Here is a 14,163-nt window from a genome sequence, read left to right on the forward strand (position 1 = left end):
GAAAATAAGAGAAAATAATAAAAAATAAGAGAAAATGGAAAATAAGAGAAAATAATGGAAAATAAGAGAAAATAATGGAAAATAAGAGAAAATAATGGAAAATAAGAAAAATAATGGAAAACCGAAATAAAAACTAATAGAAAACAATCGAGAATAATAAAAATAATTAAAAAATAATAAGAAATTATCAAAAAAGAATTAAAAAGCGGTAAAAAAGCACGAGTAAATAAAGAAGCCCAACCGGCGGCGGTGTCGGGAGGGGGCAGCCGGCGGCGGGGCGGGCACACGGAGCCCCGGAGGGCAGCGGGTCCCGGGTCCCGGCTCCCGCCCTGCCCGGCCCCGCCCGGTGCCCGGTGCCCGCAGCGGGAGGGGAGGGGGGAGGGGGGAGCGGGGGCGGGGCCGAGCCCCGGTACCTGCGGGTCCGCGGGGGGAGGGGGGGGCGGCGGATGGCGGGAACCGGCTGGCCGCGCGAGACGGCGCGCGACGCACGGCACGCAGGCGCGCGCGCCCCGCTGACGTCAGCAGCAGGAGCGGCAGGGGCGGCGGCGCCCTTCCCGGCGCGCCACGCGCCCCGCCCAGCGGGCCGGAGGGAGTGCGCGTGCGCGCAGGCGCCGAGGAGGCCCCGCCCCTCCTTCCCCGTAGCCCCGCCCCCTTCCCAGCACCCTTCGCGGCGGGCGGGCGCGGCGCTGCCTCCGTAATGGCGGCGGGGGCCTGCGCCTGAGGCACCGCCCGGCCCGGCCCGGCCCGGCCCGGAACGGAACGGCCCCGCTCCACCATGCACAGCCTGGCCACCGCCGCGGTGAGCGGGGTGGGCGCCGCTGGGGCTGCTCGCGGCTCCTCCGCTGCGCTTCCCGCTAGCCCTGCGTGTGTCGCGCGAGCGGGGCTTTGAGGCGGTTTATAGCGAAATAGACCCTTGATTCCGAGGTAGAAATCGGCGCTGCCCGCGTGTTTGCGCGGGTTGCGCGTGAGGCACGCCGCCTGCGGTGAAGCGTCGCCCGCCGCAGCCTGCCGTGCGGGGGCTGTGTGGTGAGGGGAGCCGCCTGGGGGCTGGGGGAAGGGGCCCGGCCTCCGCGGGGGCACGGTCGGAAGCAGGAGCTGCTGCGGGGCCTGTCGCGACAAAGCTGTCGTGGTAAGGCTGCGGCGAGGGCGTCGCGCCGCGTGTCGTGGCACCCGGGGCAGAGCTGGCGTTGGGCTTCGTGCCCGCAGGCAGCGCAACGCGATGCGGGCTGGGCGAGAGGCTAAAAATGTAAACGTGTCTTTAAAGCACACAAAAATCTCTTTATGTAAGTATATGTGTGTATTTGAACTTTACGTGTAAGTATATATGTATATTTAAACGAGGTATAAATGGATCTCTAAAGCAGTCGTAACCATCAGCGTGCTATTGAGAGTCCAAACCAAAGCAGTTAATCCATTGCTGTTTAAGTCTGGGGCTCCTGTTGGGTTTTGAGCTGGTGATCCTCCAAACGGGCTTAGAAAGGACCCAGCCGGTGAGTGTTCTGCTTCCCTTGGTCAGCTCTTCCAGCAGCTGCCTCGGGGTTCCCCAGCATTTTAGGCTGGGGAGTTGGGAAACACCGACAAAACAAGGAAAAATACGGTTTTCAATTTAACCTACAGTGAGAGGAGCAAGTGCAGAGCCTGTGAGCAGCAGCTGGTTCTCGCTAAGACAGATATCGGGCATAAAAAAAACTTAATTGCGTGGAAAATCTGCTTAGTGTTCTCTGGGGATCACGGCCGCGTGATTGTGCTTTTAAAGGGTTGCTGTATTTAAGCTTGCAGGAACTGAAACTTCACAGCGAGCCTAGAAAAATAGATGGGAGCTTCAGATAACACGATTGTAACATCATTGCCCTGCTGCTTGTCCCTCCACCATCCCGAATAGAAACAAACGGGCTCTGTTCGTTCGTCGTGTCTGTCCTAGCTGTGGGACAGGAGTTGCTGCTGGAATTGCCCTGCCAGCTGTCAGAGCGCAGTAAACTTGTGAGGGTTGCTATTGTGAGGCCATGGGTAAATAAAATGGAGTAGATGAGAGGAGAAAAAGGGGACAGGAGGAAAGCTGAACAGGTATGAGGTATTTCAGCCCTGGAATGAAGGGACTGGTAACAGTGCATAAGCTTGTGTACAGACTGAGTTACAGAGAGAGAGAGAAATTAGAGCTTCAGCCCAACATAAATCCCACAGAGGAGGAAGAATCTGTAGGATATGACTGTGGCTATAGTATGTGGATGTGCTGAGGGGGGAAACCTTCACAGAAACAGAAAGCTCTGGAGGTGTCTCCCTCCAGCAGCCCAGAGCCCGGCTCTGACAGACACTTTCACTTTTGGTTCCGCTTGCTTTCATTTCCCAAATCCTTTGGCTTTCTTGTAGCGGCGTTGCTGTCAGCGTGGTACAAGCAGTGCTCGCGCCTGTTGCCGTTAGCACGTGGAGAGTTTTTGTCTGGGTTTAAAACCATAAATGAATGCAGCCTGTCTCTGTGGCCAGCCGGGGCTGCCGAGCAGGGGGTGCTGAGCTGGTTGCGTGCGGGCTGGCAGAGCGGTGCAGGGAGCGCTGCAGCAGAAGGCTTGAGCAGCTTCTCAGCTGCTATTTGGAAGTGTTCACAGGGAGTTCTAAAGCTTAGGTTCGCCTCAGAGTTTTTGGTCTGAATCACCGAACTGTCTCTAGGAAGCCCACCAAGCGTTCGTTGAGCCCCTTGAGTGCTTGTTGGGCCAGCAGAGGCACGAGGCAGACTCACTGAGAGGCTCGCTCCTTGTCCTTCCCACAGAAACTGCTACAGTTCCACAGTCCTTGTTTCCCTTCCTTTCCTTCCCAGCCCTCCCCAAGTCTTTTGGCCTGAGACCTTGTTGGCCTTGATGCTGTTCTTTCCCTGATGTCCCAGGAAAGGCAAAAGAAATCGTGCATTTCTCCCGAGTAGGGGAAGGTGTGCCTCGACCACGAATACAGGTCTACCCTGTTCTGGGTTTATTTTGAGTAGGAATCTTTGCGCAAAACCAGCCTTGAAAAATTCCCTTTTAGCTCCATGCATCTAACCGAGAGACCTGGGCTGAATTTGAGAAGTCTGCAGCAGCCGGTGTTGCTACCTGGGGCTCTTGCCTGCCCTGCAGCACCATGCTGATGCTGGAGCAGTGAGAATTTTCCTCGTATTTGCGTGAATATTTTTCAAATGTACATTGCGTCAATCCCACGGGCAGGCTCCAATGTCCTGGATGTTTTTGGAGAGAAAAAAGTAGCACCTGCATTACTTTATGTGAAGCTGTGGAAGCTTGCATCTGAGGCGTGACATGACGTTCGCGCACAATAAATGCAGCTGGAGCACGTGATGGGTGGCTGAAGTATGCGTGACCTCCCCGGAGCTCTGCTGGCACGGCCGGGCAGCAGTGGCTCTCGGTGCTGAATGAAGTTACGGGGTAATAGCTGACGGGCAGATTAAGCGAGGCTGTCTTAAGGAGTCCGGCCAGAAAGTAAAACATTGCCTTTAGGATAGGTGAAGTAATGAGAATAATCTAAGGAAGGCATCCGTATCCACAGCGGCTTCCTGCAGCTTTAGTCCCTGCCTGCCCCGATCGGGAGATCCTCGAGCCCTATTTTGCTTTATCTGTGAGGTTGTGGGACGGTTTTGGGCGAGATTTGGCTGAAATAACCCTGACTGAAGTGTTTTTGTCTCCTTCCCAGCCCGTGCCAACAGCGCTGGCTCAGGTAGACCGCGAGAAGATCTACCAGTGGATCAATGAGCTGTCCAGCCCCGAGACGAGGGAGAATGCGCTGCTGGAGCTGAGCAAGAAGCGCGAGTCCGTGCCCGACCTGGCCCCCATGCTGTGGCACTCGTTCGGCACGATTGCAGCGCTCCTTCAGGTGGGTAGGGCTGGTGGCGTGCCCGATCTGCGCGGGGCGGATCTGGGGACGTAGCGATGGAGACCCTCATTGCCATTTCTGGGTGTGTGGCGGCTGCTGGATCGGGGGGTGAAGGGAGTCACGTGAGGGGGTGTGGGAAGCCCATTTCAGGTGTTGTCCATTGGTCATCACTCGCAAGGTGGTAGGTGGGCAGACTGCAGGCTTTCTGATGAGAGAGCTTACGTAGTTGGAAGGGGAACAGGTGAGTCTGCATGAGCTTGCTGTAGATCATGTTCTGCTTGTTTTCATATGGTCTCATAGCAGAAGCCCAACATTTTTACTCCTAAAGATCTCTGGTAGTGATTTTTTTTTTCTTTGGTTGGTTGGTTTGGGATTTTTCTTTGCATGAGCTTGAGCATTGCCTGGTCAAAAGGTTGCCCTTAAAGAGAGCCCACAGGAAAGGCAGCGCGGGAGTGCTGCTCCCTACTCCAGAGAGCCTTGGGAAGGAAAGTACCCGCATTTCTTGATAAACTGAGTGGCTCAGCTGAGCTCTGGGCAAGCTACAGCTGATGACTGGCCACCTGTGTGGTGAATCTAGTCATCCCCTTCAAAGAAGGAAGGAAAATCATGCAGGACAGGCAGTGCCAAACTGTTTTCAGAGTGGCTGTGAAACAGCTGAAGAAAATTATAAGGGAGCTGTAGTTGGAAGCAGGCAGATTTCTGAACTGGATTTCTCCCCCTTAGCTGCTTCCCCTGCGTTCGGTTAGAAGAGCACCAGCAGCTACGGCATGAGTAGAGCAGGTGTGCTCTGCCTCTGGGCACAGGAACAACATTCCTGTTTGCTCTGGGAGTTCAAAACAAAGCAGTCCCCACATCCGCAAAGAGCCAGGAAATTAAATGAACCCCTTTTTTTTTTTTTTTTTTAACTGAAATTAAGGTTTGACTACGTCCCTGTGACTCCTTGTCAGATTGGCTCTGACGTGGCTCTGCCCTTTTCTTTGTCGCACGGGGACTGCCACGTAACTTCAGGGTGATGCTTGGTGAGAGCAGGCTAACATCTCTTGACAGCATCGCTCCTTGCTGGGCAAATGCTTTTGTGCATCTTGACGGTTTTCTCCCTTAACTTTTCTTCACCTGTTAATTCTTAGGAAATCGTAAATATCTATCCATCCATCAACCCTCCGACTTTGACAGCCCATCAGTCCAACAGAGTCTGCAATGCTTTAGCTCTGCTACAGTGTGTCGCATCTCACCCTGAAACGAGGTGAGTGTCTCCGAGTATGTGAGTTTGCTGGGATGTTGATGCTGACAGCTCGGCTGGTCTGTTTCACTCCGGAAGCACATAAGCTCCTTTCTGTTCTTTTACCGAGAGACAGACCTGGAAGACAAGCAGCTGCTGGCTGCTTTCGCTTGTTTGCACGGATTACCAGGATGACAGCTTTACGGTGGTCCTGAATGCATTGCATTCCGTGAATCGTCCTGAGATCCTGCAAATTCCCAAAATATTGGGTTGTGACAGCCCCTGGGAGCTCAGCCAGAGACAAGGCTGCCTTTGCGCTGAGCGTTGTATGCAGGATCCATGTTTTAATGAGCTTATGGTTGTTTAGACCAGCTGTCCAGAGAGTGGAATGAGCAGGGCTGCCTTTCCCAGAGACTGTGTGTGGCAAGGGAGCAGTATCGGAGCCACGCCTGCGGTCCCCAGCCAGTGCCTGACTTCAGGGTTTCTCAGTCTCTGTCCAGCACATGTCAGCAAGGGAAAAGATGATGTTGGTTCAGCCAAAATCGGTAGCTAGTACTCAGAAGAAAACTATCCTGAGAGCCATGATCTCATGCTTCTGTTCCTGCTGAGAAGAACGCAGTAGGTAGCTGAATTTGTTTTCCAGCTGCTGCAAAGTAGCGTTAAACAACAACTCTTCATGAGATAATAGCCAAAGAAAGCGGGTAGTTTTACACCGCATGCTTTTACAATTAAAGCTTGAAAACTGAAGACAGATGAAGAATGTCGGGTGATTGTGCAAGAGAGCTCCCCTCCAGGCTAGCAGAGCGATCTCCAGGTTTCTCCCTGCAGCCTGTGTTCTTCGAAGTTGTCAGAAGGCAGTATGTGGGCTCTTGGGGAAAAGTGGCCCAGCACAGGGTTTACTTCACACCTTCCCATCAGGGAATGAACTGTTGCCCACTTTTGAGGAGCAGCAGCAATGATGTCTGTCAGGAACAACCTGAGGTTGTGCGTGGTAATACTGGATTTGTGCTTACTTTGTTTTCCTTGTCTCTCGCGGGTGTTCTCCCGTTCCTACAGGTCAGCTTTTTTGGCAGCTCACATCCCTCTCTTCCTGTACCCCTTCTTGCACACAGTTAGCAAGACGCGTCCATTTGAGTACCTGCGGCTCACGAGCCTCGGAGTGATCGGTAAGCAGCAAGATTGATGCTTCAGTTTATTTGCCCTGTCATCCCCAAGTGCTGTTTTTCTTCTTTTCTGCCCAAAACATTTCTCAGTGTATAAAGTAAGAGGGTCTTGAAGTGCATTTCTTTTTCCCAGAGGCTGATGACAAGGGGCTGTCAGCCACTTGGGTTTATATTACCACTGGGGGGAGAGCAAAGAACGTATCCCCTTTCTGAAAAAACAAACGGCCCCCAAACCCAGCTTCATTACATTTGTTACCAAAACGAGCTCTTCTCCAGCCGTGTGCTGCAGCATATTTAGGGTGGCAGTTGCTCTGTCAGCCCTTCAGCCCCAGTGATTCCTGCGCAGGACACAGTACAGGCCATCTTTGAAAGGCAAGTTTTGGTTTTGTTTTTAATGTATCACTTACTGATTTTGGTTTTTGTTTTTCCTTCAAGGGGCCTTGGTGAAAACCGATGAGCAAGAAGTGATAAATTTCTTACTGACGACAGAAATTATCCCCCTGTGCTTACGCATTATGGAGTCTGGCAGTGAACTCTCTAAGACGGTACCTACATTTTTTCTTAATTACGACTTTTTGTTGATTATATCCAAATGACCAGGCAGGCAGTAACCTGCAGAGTTGGTTTGTTTCCTGTTGTAAATGCTGGGGCAGCTCCGGGTGGAGTTTTACCTCCACCCATCCTCAAAAACAAAAACACCACCAAACTGAGCTGAGAGATGCTGAGTCTGGTAGTTTCTGTAGCCCAGCAGAGTAACTTCCAGGGCTGAGCTGGATTAATTTTCTTTGGCCTGAGAGAAGAGATGCTGTAACTACACAGTGCAGAGGTTGTGCAGCCCTTGGTGGTGGTGGAGATGGGGGTGTTCACTGCACCAGGCCTACTGTGTGGCCATAATCTTGAGGCTGTCCCGTGCAGCCTGGCAGTAATTGCTACCTCATTCAGCCTGCATCCAGTCATTTTGTGTGCACTGCTTTGTATCCACCTCTTTTCTTTAGCCAGAGATGCCAACCATTGTGTAGTGTCCTGCATTTTCTTTTGGCTTTAAACTTTAAATCAAGTACAGCATTTGCTGAAAGGCCTTTCAGCTCTGCTGAAAGAAAAAGAACTGCCATGAAAAGAGCACAGCACAAAGGCTCTTCTTTTTGGGGGTAGATAAGTTGTTTATATTCTCTCTTTTCTGATTTCTCCCTGCTCGAGGTTGCTACGTTTATTCTTCAGAAAATCCTCCTGGATGACACAGGACTGGCATACATCTGTCAGACTTACGAGCGGTTTTCCCATGTTGCCATGATACTGGTAAGATTATTTGTTTCTTCTGCTCGTAAAAGTTAAATGTTTTCTCTAGCAGCCAGCTTCTTCAGCAGCTATTTTACTGCTCTCTGGCTGTCCCCTGTGTAGGAGAGGTTTGGGTACCCGTATTTTGTTCATCCCAGGAGTAATAGCCCAGCTTGGACGCTTCTTTTAGCTTGCTAAGGGGAATACGTCTGCCCTGGAATAGCCATTACTCTGCTTTTATGTATTTGTGTTTGCTTTTTAAAGAGCCAGTCTCAGGAGAAGAAAACGCAGCACTAAGTTAAGCATTTTGCAGCCCTGGTTCTGTGCCTAAATGTTGATGCTTTCATTGGGAATATTTATGCGTCTGTTTTCCCAAATGTAAAGAAAACGTTTTCCGAACTCTCACGTGAACAGCAAAATATGAATGCTTGTGAGCTAATGTCCAAAATAACCAATGTGATAGGATTTTCGTGGTGAAGAAAGGGATCAGCTTTGGATGAAGTACATCTGGCTCGGGCCAAGTAAAGGAAGCAGTTAGAAACAGAAACCCTGGGGAAGGGGAGGGAAGGAGACCAAGGAAGAATCTGTGGCTGGGAAGGGTATGGACATGGAAAAACGCGGGTGGGTTAAGCTGTGACACTGTGGAAGAAGTTCTAGTTGTGGTATATTCCCACCACTGGGTGAAGCACTGACGCGATTAATATTCCACAGCACTAAGAGAGAGATGAAAATGCTCGTAGACGTTTCTGTATTTCAAAAATTAGGATAATGTACTCCTGTCTCATGAGAGTGATGGTTTGCTTCCTAGTCCGCTGATGAGTGCGTGAGGTGTTCTGCAAGTATTAGAGGCTTTTAAAAGAGCAAGTTAGCAATTTCTGTCCAGGAGCTGTCTGAGGAGCTCTCTGACCTGTTGTTCCTTATTTTGAAGAAATCTTGGTATCCAGGGGATAGCTAAGAACAGGAAGCTTGCAAAAGGGCAGATGAGGTGGCCCCACTAATTGCTGACTGACCAAATATCCAAATACAGGTGAATTTAGCTAATGGGGAAAATGGTCGGTGCTAGCCAATATAGTTTCACGGAGGAAAAAAAATCTTGCTGAGCAGATCATACTCGATGCCCAAACGTGGCTCGGGGCAGGTGCCTGAAGGCATCCATACAGTTTCCTCAGCTGGGTGCTTTCAGGCTGCAGCCATGTGCAAGGTCCTACATGTTGTGAGGAGCGAAGGCCAGGATAGGGATTGCTGCCCTGATCCTGTTTCCCAGTAACAGCTTACTGAGAGCTGAAATAGAAAGAGCAAATACAGCTCGGCTGCACGGTAAGACAGGAATGTGGATCTTACTGCACGGTGTGGGTGAGCCCAGTCCTTCCCAGGGTATTGGCAATATTTTAAAAGGGTGTCGAAATGCAGACAGTGCAGTGAGAGTGGGGAGTGTTGCAGAGGCTGGGAGCACACCGTGGAATCGCATCGTGATTCAGTTGGAGCTTATCAAAATGTGTGGGACGTGCTGCTGTGCCTCCTTTAGGGGGAAACCCCAGGTTTTCTTTAGTCTAGCAGAGTTGGACCAGTAAGCAGTCCTGGGGAGGTAAAACCAAGTAGAGATGAAGCAATCTTTTCCCCAGGCTGCTGGGACAACCCTTTCCAAGCCATCTCTCTCTCTCTCTGCTTGACCGTATGTTAGCAAGCAAGGTGCTGGGCTCCGTGCAGGGCTATCGAGTTGAAAGGTGACGGGCTGTGTTGGGTGGGAAGCCAGAGTGGTGTAGTGGTCTTTGCCAGGCTTTGCTGGTTGTGAAGCTGTCCTTACAGACGCTTTAACTGGTGACACTGGCCTCTGTCAAACAGGGTAAGATGGTCCTGCAGCTTTCCAAGGAGCCATCGGCACGGCTGCTGAAACACGTCGTCCGCTGTTACCTTCGCCTTTCTGATAACCCCAGGTAAACATTTAAGGAGTTTGGGCAGGGGCTTCTCTCACCCGCTTGGAAATGCAGCTCCTCTTGCCGGTGCCCACCTGGAGTCAAGGTTATTCGTCTGTCTTTACGTCAGCCTTAGCTCAGTGTGAAAAATGCTTTTTTTTTTTATTGCTAGCCCCAGAAGCTTTTATGGTAGATGGTAGAAACTGACTCTTTGGAGTTTGGTCAGACTCAAGCCGTGCAGGTTACAGCTGCCTGAGCTCAAACGTTGCTTGCACTGGGTGTGAGGGAAGGACTGAGTCGGAAGCTATGCTGTGCTCTCACTCTTCTGCGTCGTGTGGGCTGTTAGCAGTAAAAGTCAATCGATGAAATTCAGCGTGAAATCAGTTTGTACTTCCTCAGCTGACCAGCTGCCCGAAGCTGCTGCGTATGTGTTTGTTGTGTCTGCCTCTTCTGGCACGGCGCTGCCCTTGACCGGAGGGTGTCGGGACACAGGGCTTCGCTCAGTGGGATCTCACGTGAGGGATGGGAGCCGCGCTGGTCAGCAGGGCGCCACGTGCTGCTGCTCAGTGGTTTCCTTGGCTGGCCCTGCCAGGGAGACCCCCCAGGCAAACGAGCGTTGTGTCCCCGGTGGGGTTTGCTCCCCTCTTGCCCCTGTGAGTTTATTTGTTGGGCCCCGTTTCTTGTCTCTTGATGTAGGGCACGTGAAGCTCTCAGGCAGTGCCTTCCTGACCAACTGAAGGACACCACCTTCGCCCAGGTCCTGAAGGATGACACCACCACCAAGCGCTGGCTGGCTCAGCTCGTCAAGAACCTGCAAGAGGGTCAAGTCACTGACCCGCGGGGCATCCCCCTTCCTCCGCAATGACTGCTGGGGGAGGTGAGGGTCCGGGGAAGAAACAGCTCAGGTTTACAAAGAACCAGGAACAGATGACCTCTTCTGCAACAAACCGGGCACGCCGGCCGGCTTTCAGTCTGCCAGCTTGTCGGACCATTCCATCTGGCCAAAGGGCTGCTCTGTAGCAATGCAGCATGCCTCTGGAGATCGCAACACCAGCAGATGCTGATACTACAGCTTAAAAAAAAAAATCAATAAAAAAAACCTATCTGTAAAGATCCCCATCTCTCCAGGAGGCCTGGCTGGCATCTGTCCCTGCATCGACAGGCAGGGGTAGTGCAGGTGCCCGCTCTTGCGGCTCGCTCAGTCTCCACGCAAGCGCTGTGTGACACAGGGTGTGGTGTGCCGTGTCCCTCCAGTTCCTTGTCGCTTCTTGTTTACGCGTCTCTTTGGATGAGTGAGCTGGGTAAAAGCCGATCCTGTTGTTCTATCCCCTGTTAAGAGTGCTGCTCAGCTGCAGGTAGCCCGGGGACAGCTTCCCTGCGAGCGCATCCTCACGTCTGGCTGGCACAGCGAGCTTCTCTTCCTTTCCTTTGGCACGAAGGCCGTGGCTGGAGCTCGGCCACGGCGGTGCTCGCCCCGAGAGGAGGGTAGATCGCTTGCGATGAACCCGTGCGTCATCAGCTTGGGTCCCGGGGCTGTGGGGGGGGAGAAGGCAGCGGGCCTGTGGTTCTTGTGCTGTAAATAGTGCGCTTCCTCAGCACCCGCAGCTCTTGGCGCAGCGCTAACCAGGGGCCAGGGGGCTGATTGTGTGCTGGCCGCGGCTCCGGCAGAGCTCCTGCCCGGCGGGGCTGCTGCCTCTCGTCAGAGCTCAGCGTTGGGGAACCTGCCTCGGCGCGGTCAGCGGGGCAGCTGTGAGCTCCATCCTGCGGGCTCCAGGTACACCGGCTCCCTGCAGGCAGCTCTGTCCTGACCCCTTCCCCGTGCCTCCCAGCTCATCTCTGCCGGCCCGGTGCAGCCGTTTTCAGTTTTCAAACCTCCTGCCTTGGCGTCTGCTTCGGCCCCACCGCAAGTAAACGGCGCCGGCAGCCCCTTACCTGCCGTCCCTGCACAGAGGGCTCGGTGTGGCCGCGGCGGGGCAGGCTCCCGGGCTGTGCCGCAGCAGCCGGCTCTGCTGGCACTCAGCTGCACGCAGGCCTGGGCAGCTTCTCGTCCCCCCTTCCAGCAGCCCATTTTGCTGATCATCTGCAGCGTTGTGCCAACCGTGTCTTAAATCCCATCTGCTTTCCCCTCCCTCCTCCCATCGCAGCCTTGCGTAAGGAGGGCAGAGCACAGCCTCCTCCCTGCCCCGGGGTCCCGTTTTATAACCGTTGCCTCCTCCTTTCCTCTCCCCGGACCCTGGCCTTGACGGGGTGTGAAAATGCTTCTGTTTTTTGTAAGTTCGGATTAATAAATCATAAAACCCCAGCCAGCACGGCTTGTTCCCGGTCTGGTCTCTCGGCGAGGGCAGCGGCGGAGGGCTCGGTGCGGGTGGGAGGAAGGAGAGCTGTGGGTGCCAGCTCCTCCGTGCCCAGCTGTGGGTGCTGGCTGGGTCACAGCGCCATCCGGAGGGGCGAGGGCTCTCCATCGCTACAAGGGGGTGCCAAAACTGGGGTGTGGGGCAGGGGCCGCTGCTCGGTCCCGCTTTGCGGGGTGTTTGCAGCTGCTTGCTGGCGCCCCGGCCTGCAGCAGGAGCCTGCCGGAGCCTCTGCTGCCCTTCTTGGCTGTCAGGCGCTGGCAGGGGAGGGATGCCCGGGGCTGGCCCAGGACCTGGGGAGCTCTGGGCTCCGTGGGCGGCCAGCCCCGGGGGGGGGTCAGGTCAGCGCTGCGGTTTCGGGCCGCACGGCCAAGCGGCGGCGTTGCCCGGCCGTGCCACCCAGCTCCCCTCTCCCCGTGCAGCCGGGAGTTGCCGGGGAATCTCCGCTTCCCCGCTCCGCTGCTGCAAAACCCCGGCCCCAAAACCAGCGCGGCGGGGCTGGCCGTGCCCTGCCCGGGGCTGTGCCTCCGCTCTGGGACCGATCCGGGGGGGGGGGGGGGTCCCGCACTTTATTCCCCTCCCCCCCCCCCAAATCTCCCAGGGCTCCGCCACCCCCCGGCAGCGGCGGAACCGGTGACCTTAATCCGCGCCGACCTTGCGGGGCCCGGGGACGTGCGGGACCGGGGGGGCAGAACCGGAGGTGGTGGGGGGGGGCCGGGGGGCCGGGCTCACCGCCCCGCCGCTGCCAAGGGGCGGGCAGCCCGGGCTGCCCCGGCCCCGTGCGGCCGCAGTCGGCGGAGCACCGGAGGCGCGGCGCGGCACCGGAGAGCTGGTACGGGGCCGGGGGGCCGGGGGGGGCCAGGGGCGGCCGAGCCGAGCCGAGCCGAGCCTCCCCAGCGGGGGCTGCAGGGTGGGGGGAGAAGTGCCGGCGTGCCCCTCTGCTTTGGTTCAAGGGGCCCCCCCAACACCGGCAGCGTGTGCGTGCAAACCGGGCCAGCAGCAGGGTGGGGGCGCCCGGGGGGGGTCACCCCTCCCTGCATGGGCACCGCACACCCGGAGGCATTTAAATCTCCCGGGTGACACCGGGGGGGTCACGCCTGCTGTGCCCCCCAGCCCCGCTTGGGGACTGTCACCTCTGGGTGAGGAGCTGCGGGTGGGCCGCAGCACGGCCGCCTGCGGCCCCACAGTTCAGGCTGGAAAGGGGAGAAGGGGCTGCGGCCCCCCCTGGCAGGAGGCAGCGGCCCTTCGGGAAGCCCTCGGGTTGGGTTTCCAGCAGGAGGGCTCTGGCTCCAGCCCCTGGCTCCCGTCCCGCTCTCCTCGACAGAGGAGCAAGGGTCAGAGCTCTCCAGGGCCAGGGGTCTGCATGGGCTCGGGGCTCGAGTGCTGGGGACACCTGCCCCTGTGCCTGAGGGGCTCCCCGCGGTGGAAGGGGTCTTCTCCGCTGCTCTGTGTGCACGGGGAAGCCACCACTCCCCTGCTTGGGGCAGGGCGGGTGCCTCTGGGCTGTGTCTGCATGGAGAAGGGGCACGGAGAAGTGCACGCTGCCGCTTTGCACGCACGTGTGACAGGGTGCGGAGGACAGCCCTGCTGGTGGCAGCAAGCCGGCAGGGACTGGCCGGTCCCAGTCCCAGGCCAACGTGTCTCCCTGCTCCTCCAGCCTTGACGCCTCTCCTTCCACCCCGGCTTTCCCCAAACCCTCCCAGCCCCGTCCCCTCTGCTGCCGCTGCTCGGGGGGGGCGCAGGGCAGCCTGGGTGCCTGCGAGGGTCTGGCAGCCAGGCTTGGCAGCTGCCTGCATGCTGACGGCACCGGCTATTCCCAGCCCCGCAGCGCCGGTGCCGTGCTGAGTCAGGGGCCTGGGGCACGGCCGGCACCCCTGCACCCCTGCACGAAGCCCCTCACCCCGAGGGGGACCCCGAACCGCGATGGTGCTCCTCCCCGCATCCAAACCACAGCCTGCCAGCTGCGGTATGCAGTCCTCGAGGGCTGCTCGAGCATCCGGGCGACTGGCACATCCAAGCGATTTATCATCAGTCTAATTAAAGTCTTGACAGCCTAATCAAGGACTTATTGTAAGTCCCGTTGCATTTATAGTCCCACTTGTCCCCGCTCGCTCCCAGCAGTGCTGCCGTTCTGCCGCTGCGCTCCCAGCCCCGGGGTGCTGGGAGAAGGGTCCGGGAGCCCCTGCCTGCAGGTGCGTGGTGCTGGCACTGAGGTTTGTCACCGTTACCCCAAAATTTGCTGCCGTGGGGCTGCTGCCAGGTGGTGGGGGCTCTCCCCGGCAGTTTTGCTGGCTCCCAGGGTTAGTCCCTCTGCTCCCCTCCTGGCTCCGGGGGCCGCTCTTGCAAGTTTTTTCATTTTCCCCCAACACCTTTCAAGCGCTGGCTTCCCGGTA

General features: G+C 56.0%; 2 protein-coding genes across 6 annotated transcripts in view; one reads left to right on the plus strand and one right to left on the minus strand.

Annotated features, from left to right (window-relative positions):
- The window catches only part of USP37 (ubiquitin specific peptidase 37), a 37,294-nt gene extending 36,696 nt beyond the window's left edge, over positions 1-598 (minus strand). The window contains exon 1 of one of the 4 annotated variants that reach the window (XM_050711761.1): positions 414-598. The gene's annotated coding sequence lies outside the window, so the exon portion shown is untranslated. The remainder of the gene's footprint in view (positions 1-413) is intronic. The other 3 variants (XM_050711762.1, XM_035556049.2, XM_035556050.2) reach the window with 3 other exon arrangements.
- On the plus strand, positions 578-10,533 carry CNOT9 (CCR4-NOT transcription complex subunit 9). 2 transcript variants are annotated; one of them, XM_050711768.1, is made up of 8 exons: positions 578-799; positions 3,670-3,849; positions 4,977-5,092; positions 6,125-6,234; positions 6,667-6,776; positions 7,429-7,527; positions 9,349-9,439; positions 10,109-10,533. In XM_050711768.1, exons 1-8 carry the CDS (start codon positions 776-778, stop codon positions 10,282-10,284), a joined length of 906 nt encoding a protein of 301 aa, XP_050567725.1. In that variant the 5' UTR covers positions 578-775; the 3' UTR covers positions 10,285-10,533. The 2 variants fall into 2 exon arrangements, with proteins under 2 accessions (XP_050567725.1, XP_035411941.1); XM_035556048.2 differs by having other exon boundaries at positions 648-799; positions 9,349-9,440; positions 10,116-10,533.
- Positions 10,534-14,163: the final 3,630 nt, after the last annotated feature.

This window comes from Cygnus atratus, chromosome 6 (genome assembly GCF_013377495.2).
Source record: "Cygnus atratus isolate AKBS03 ecotype Queensland, Australia chromosome 6, CAtr_DNAZoo_HiC_assembly, whole genome shotgun sequence".
Classification (NCBI taxonomy): Eukaryota; Metazoa; Chordata; class Aves; order Anseriformes; family Anatidae; genus Cygnus; species Cygnus atratus.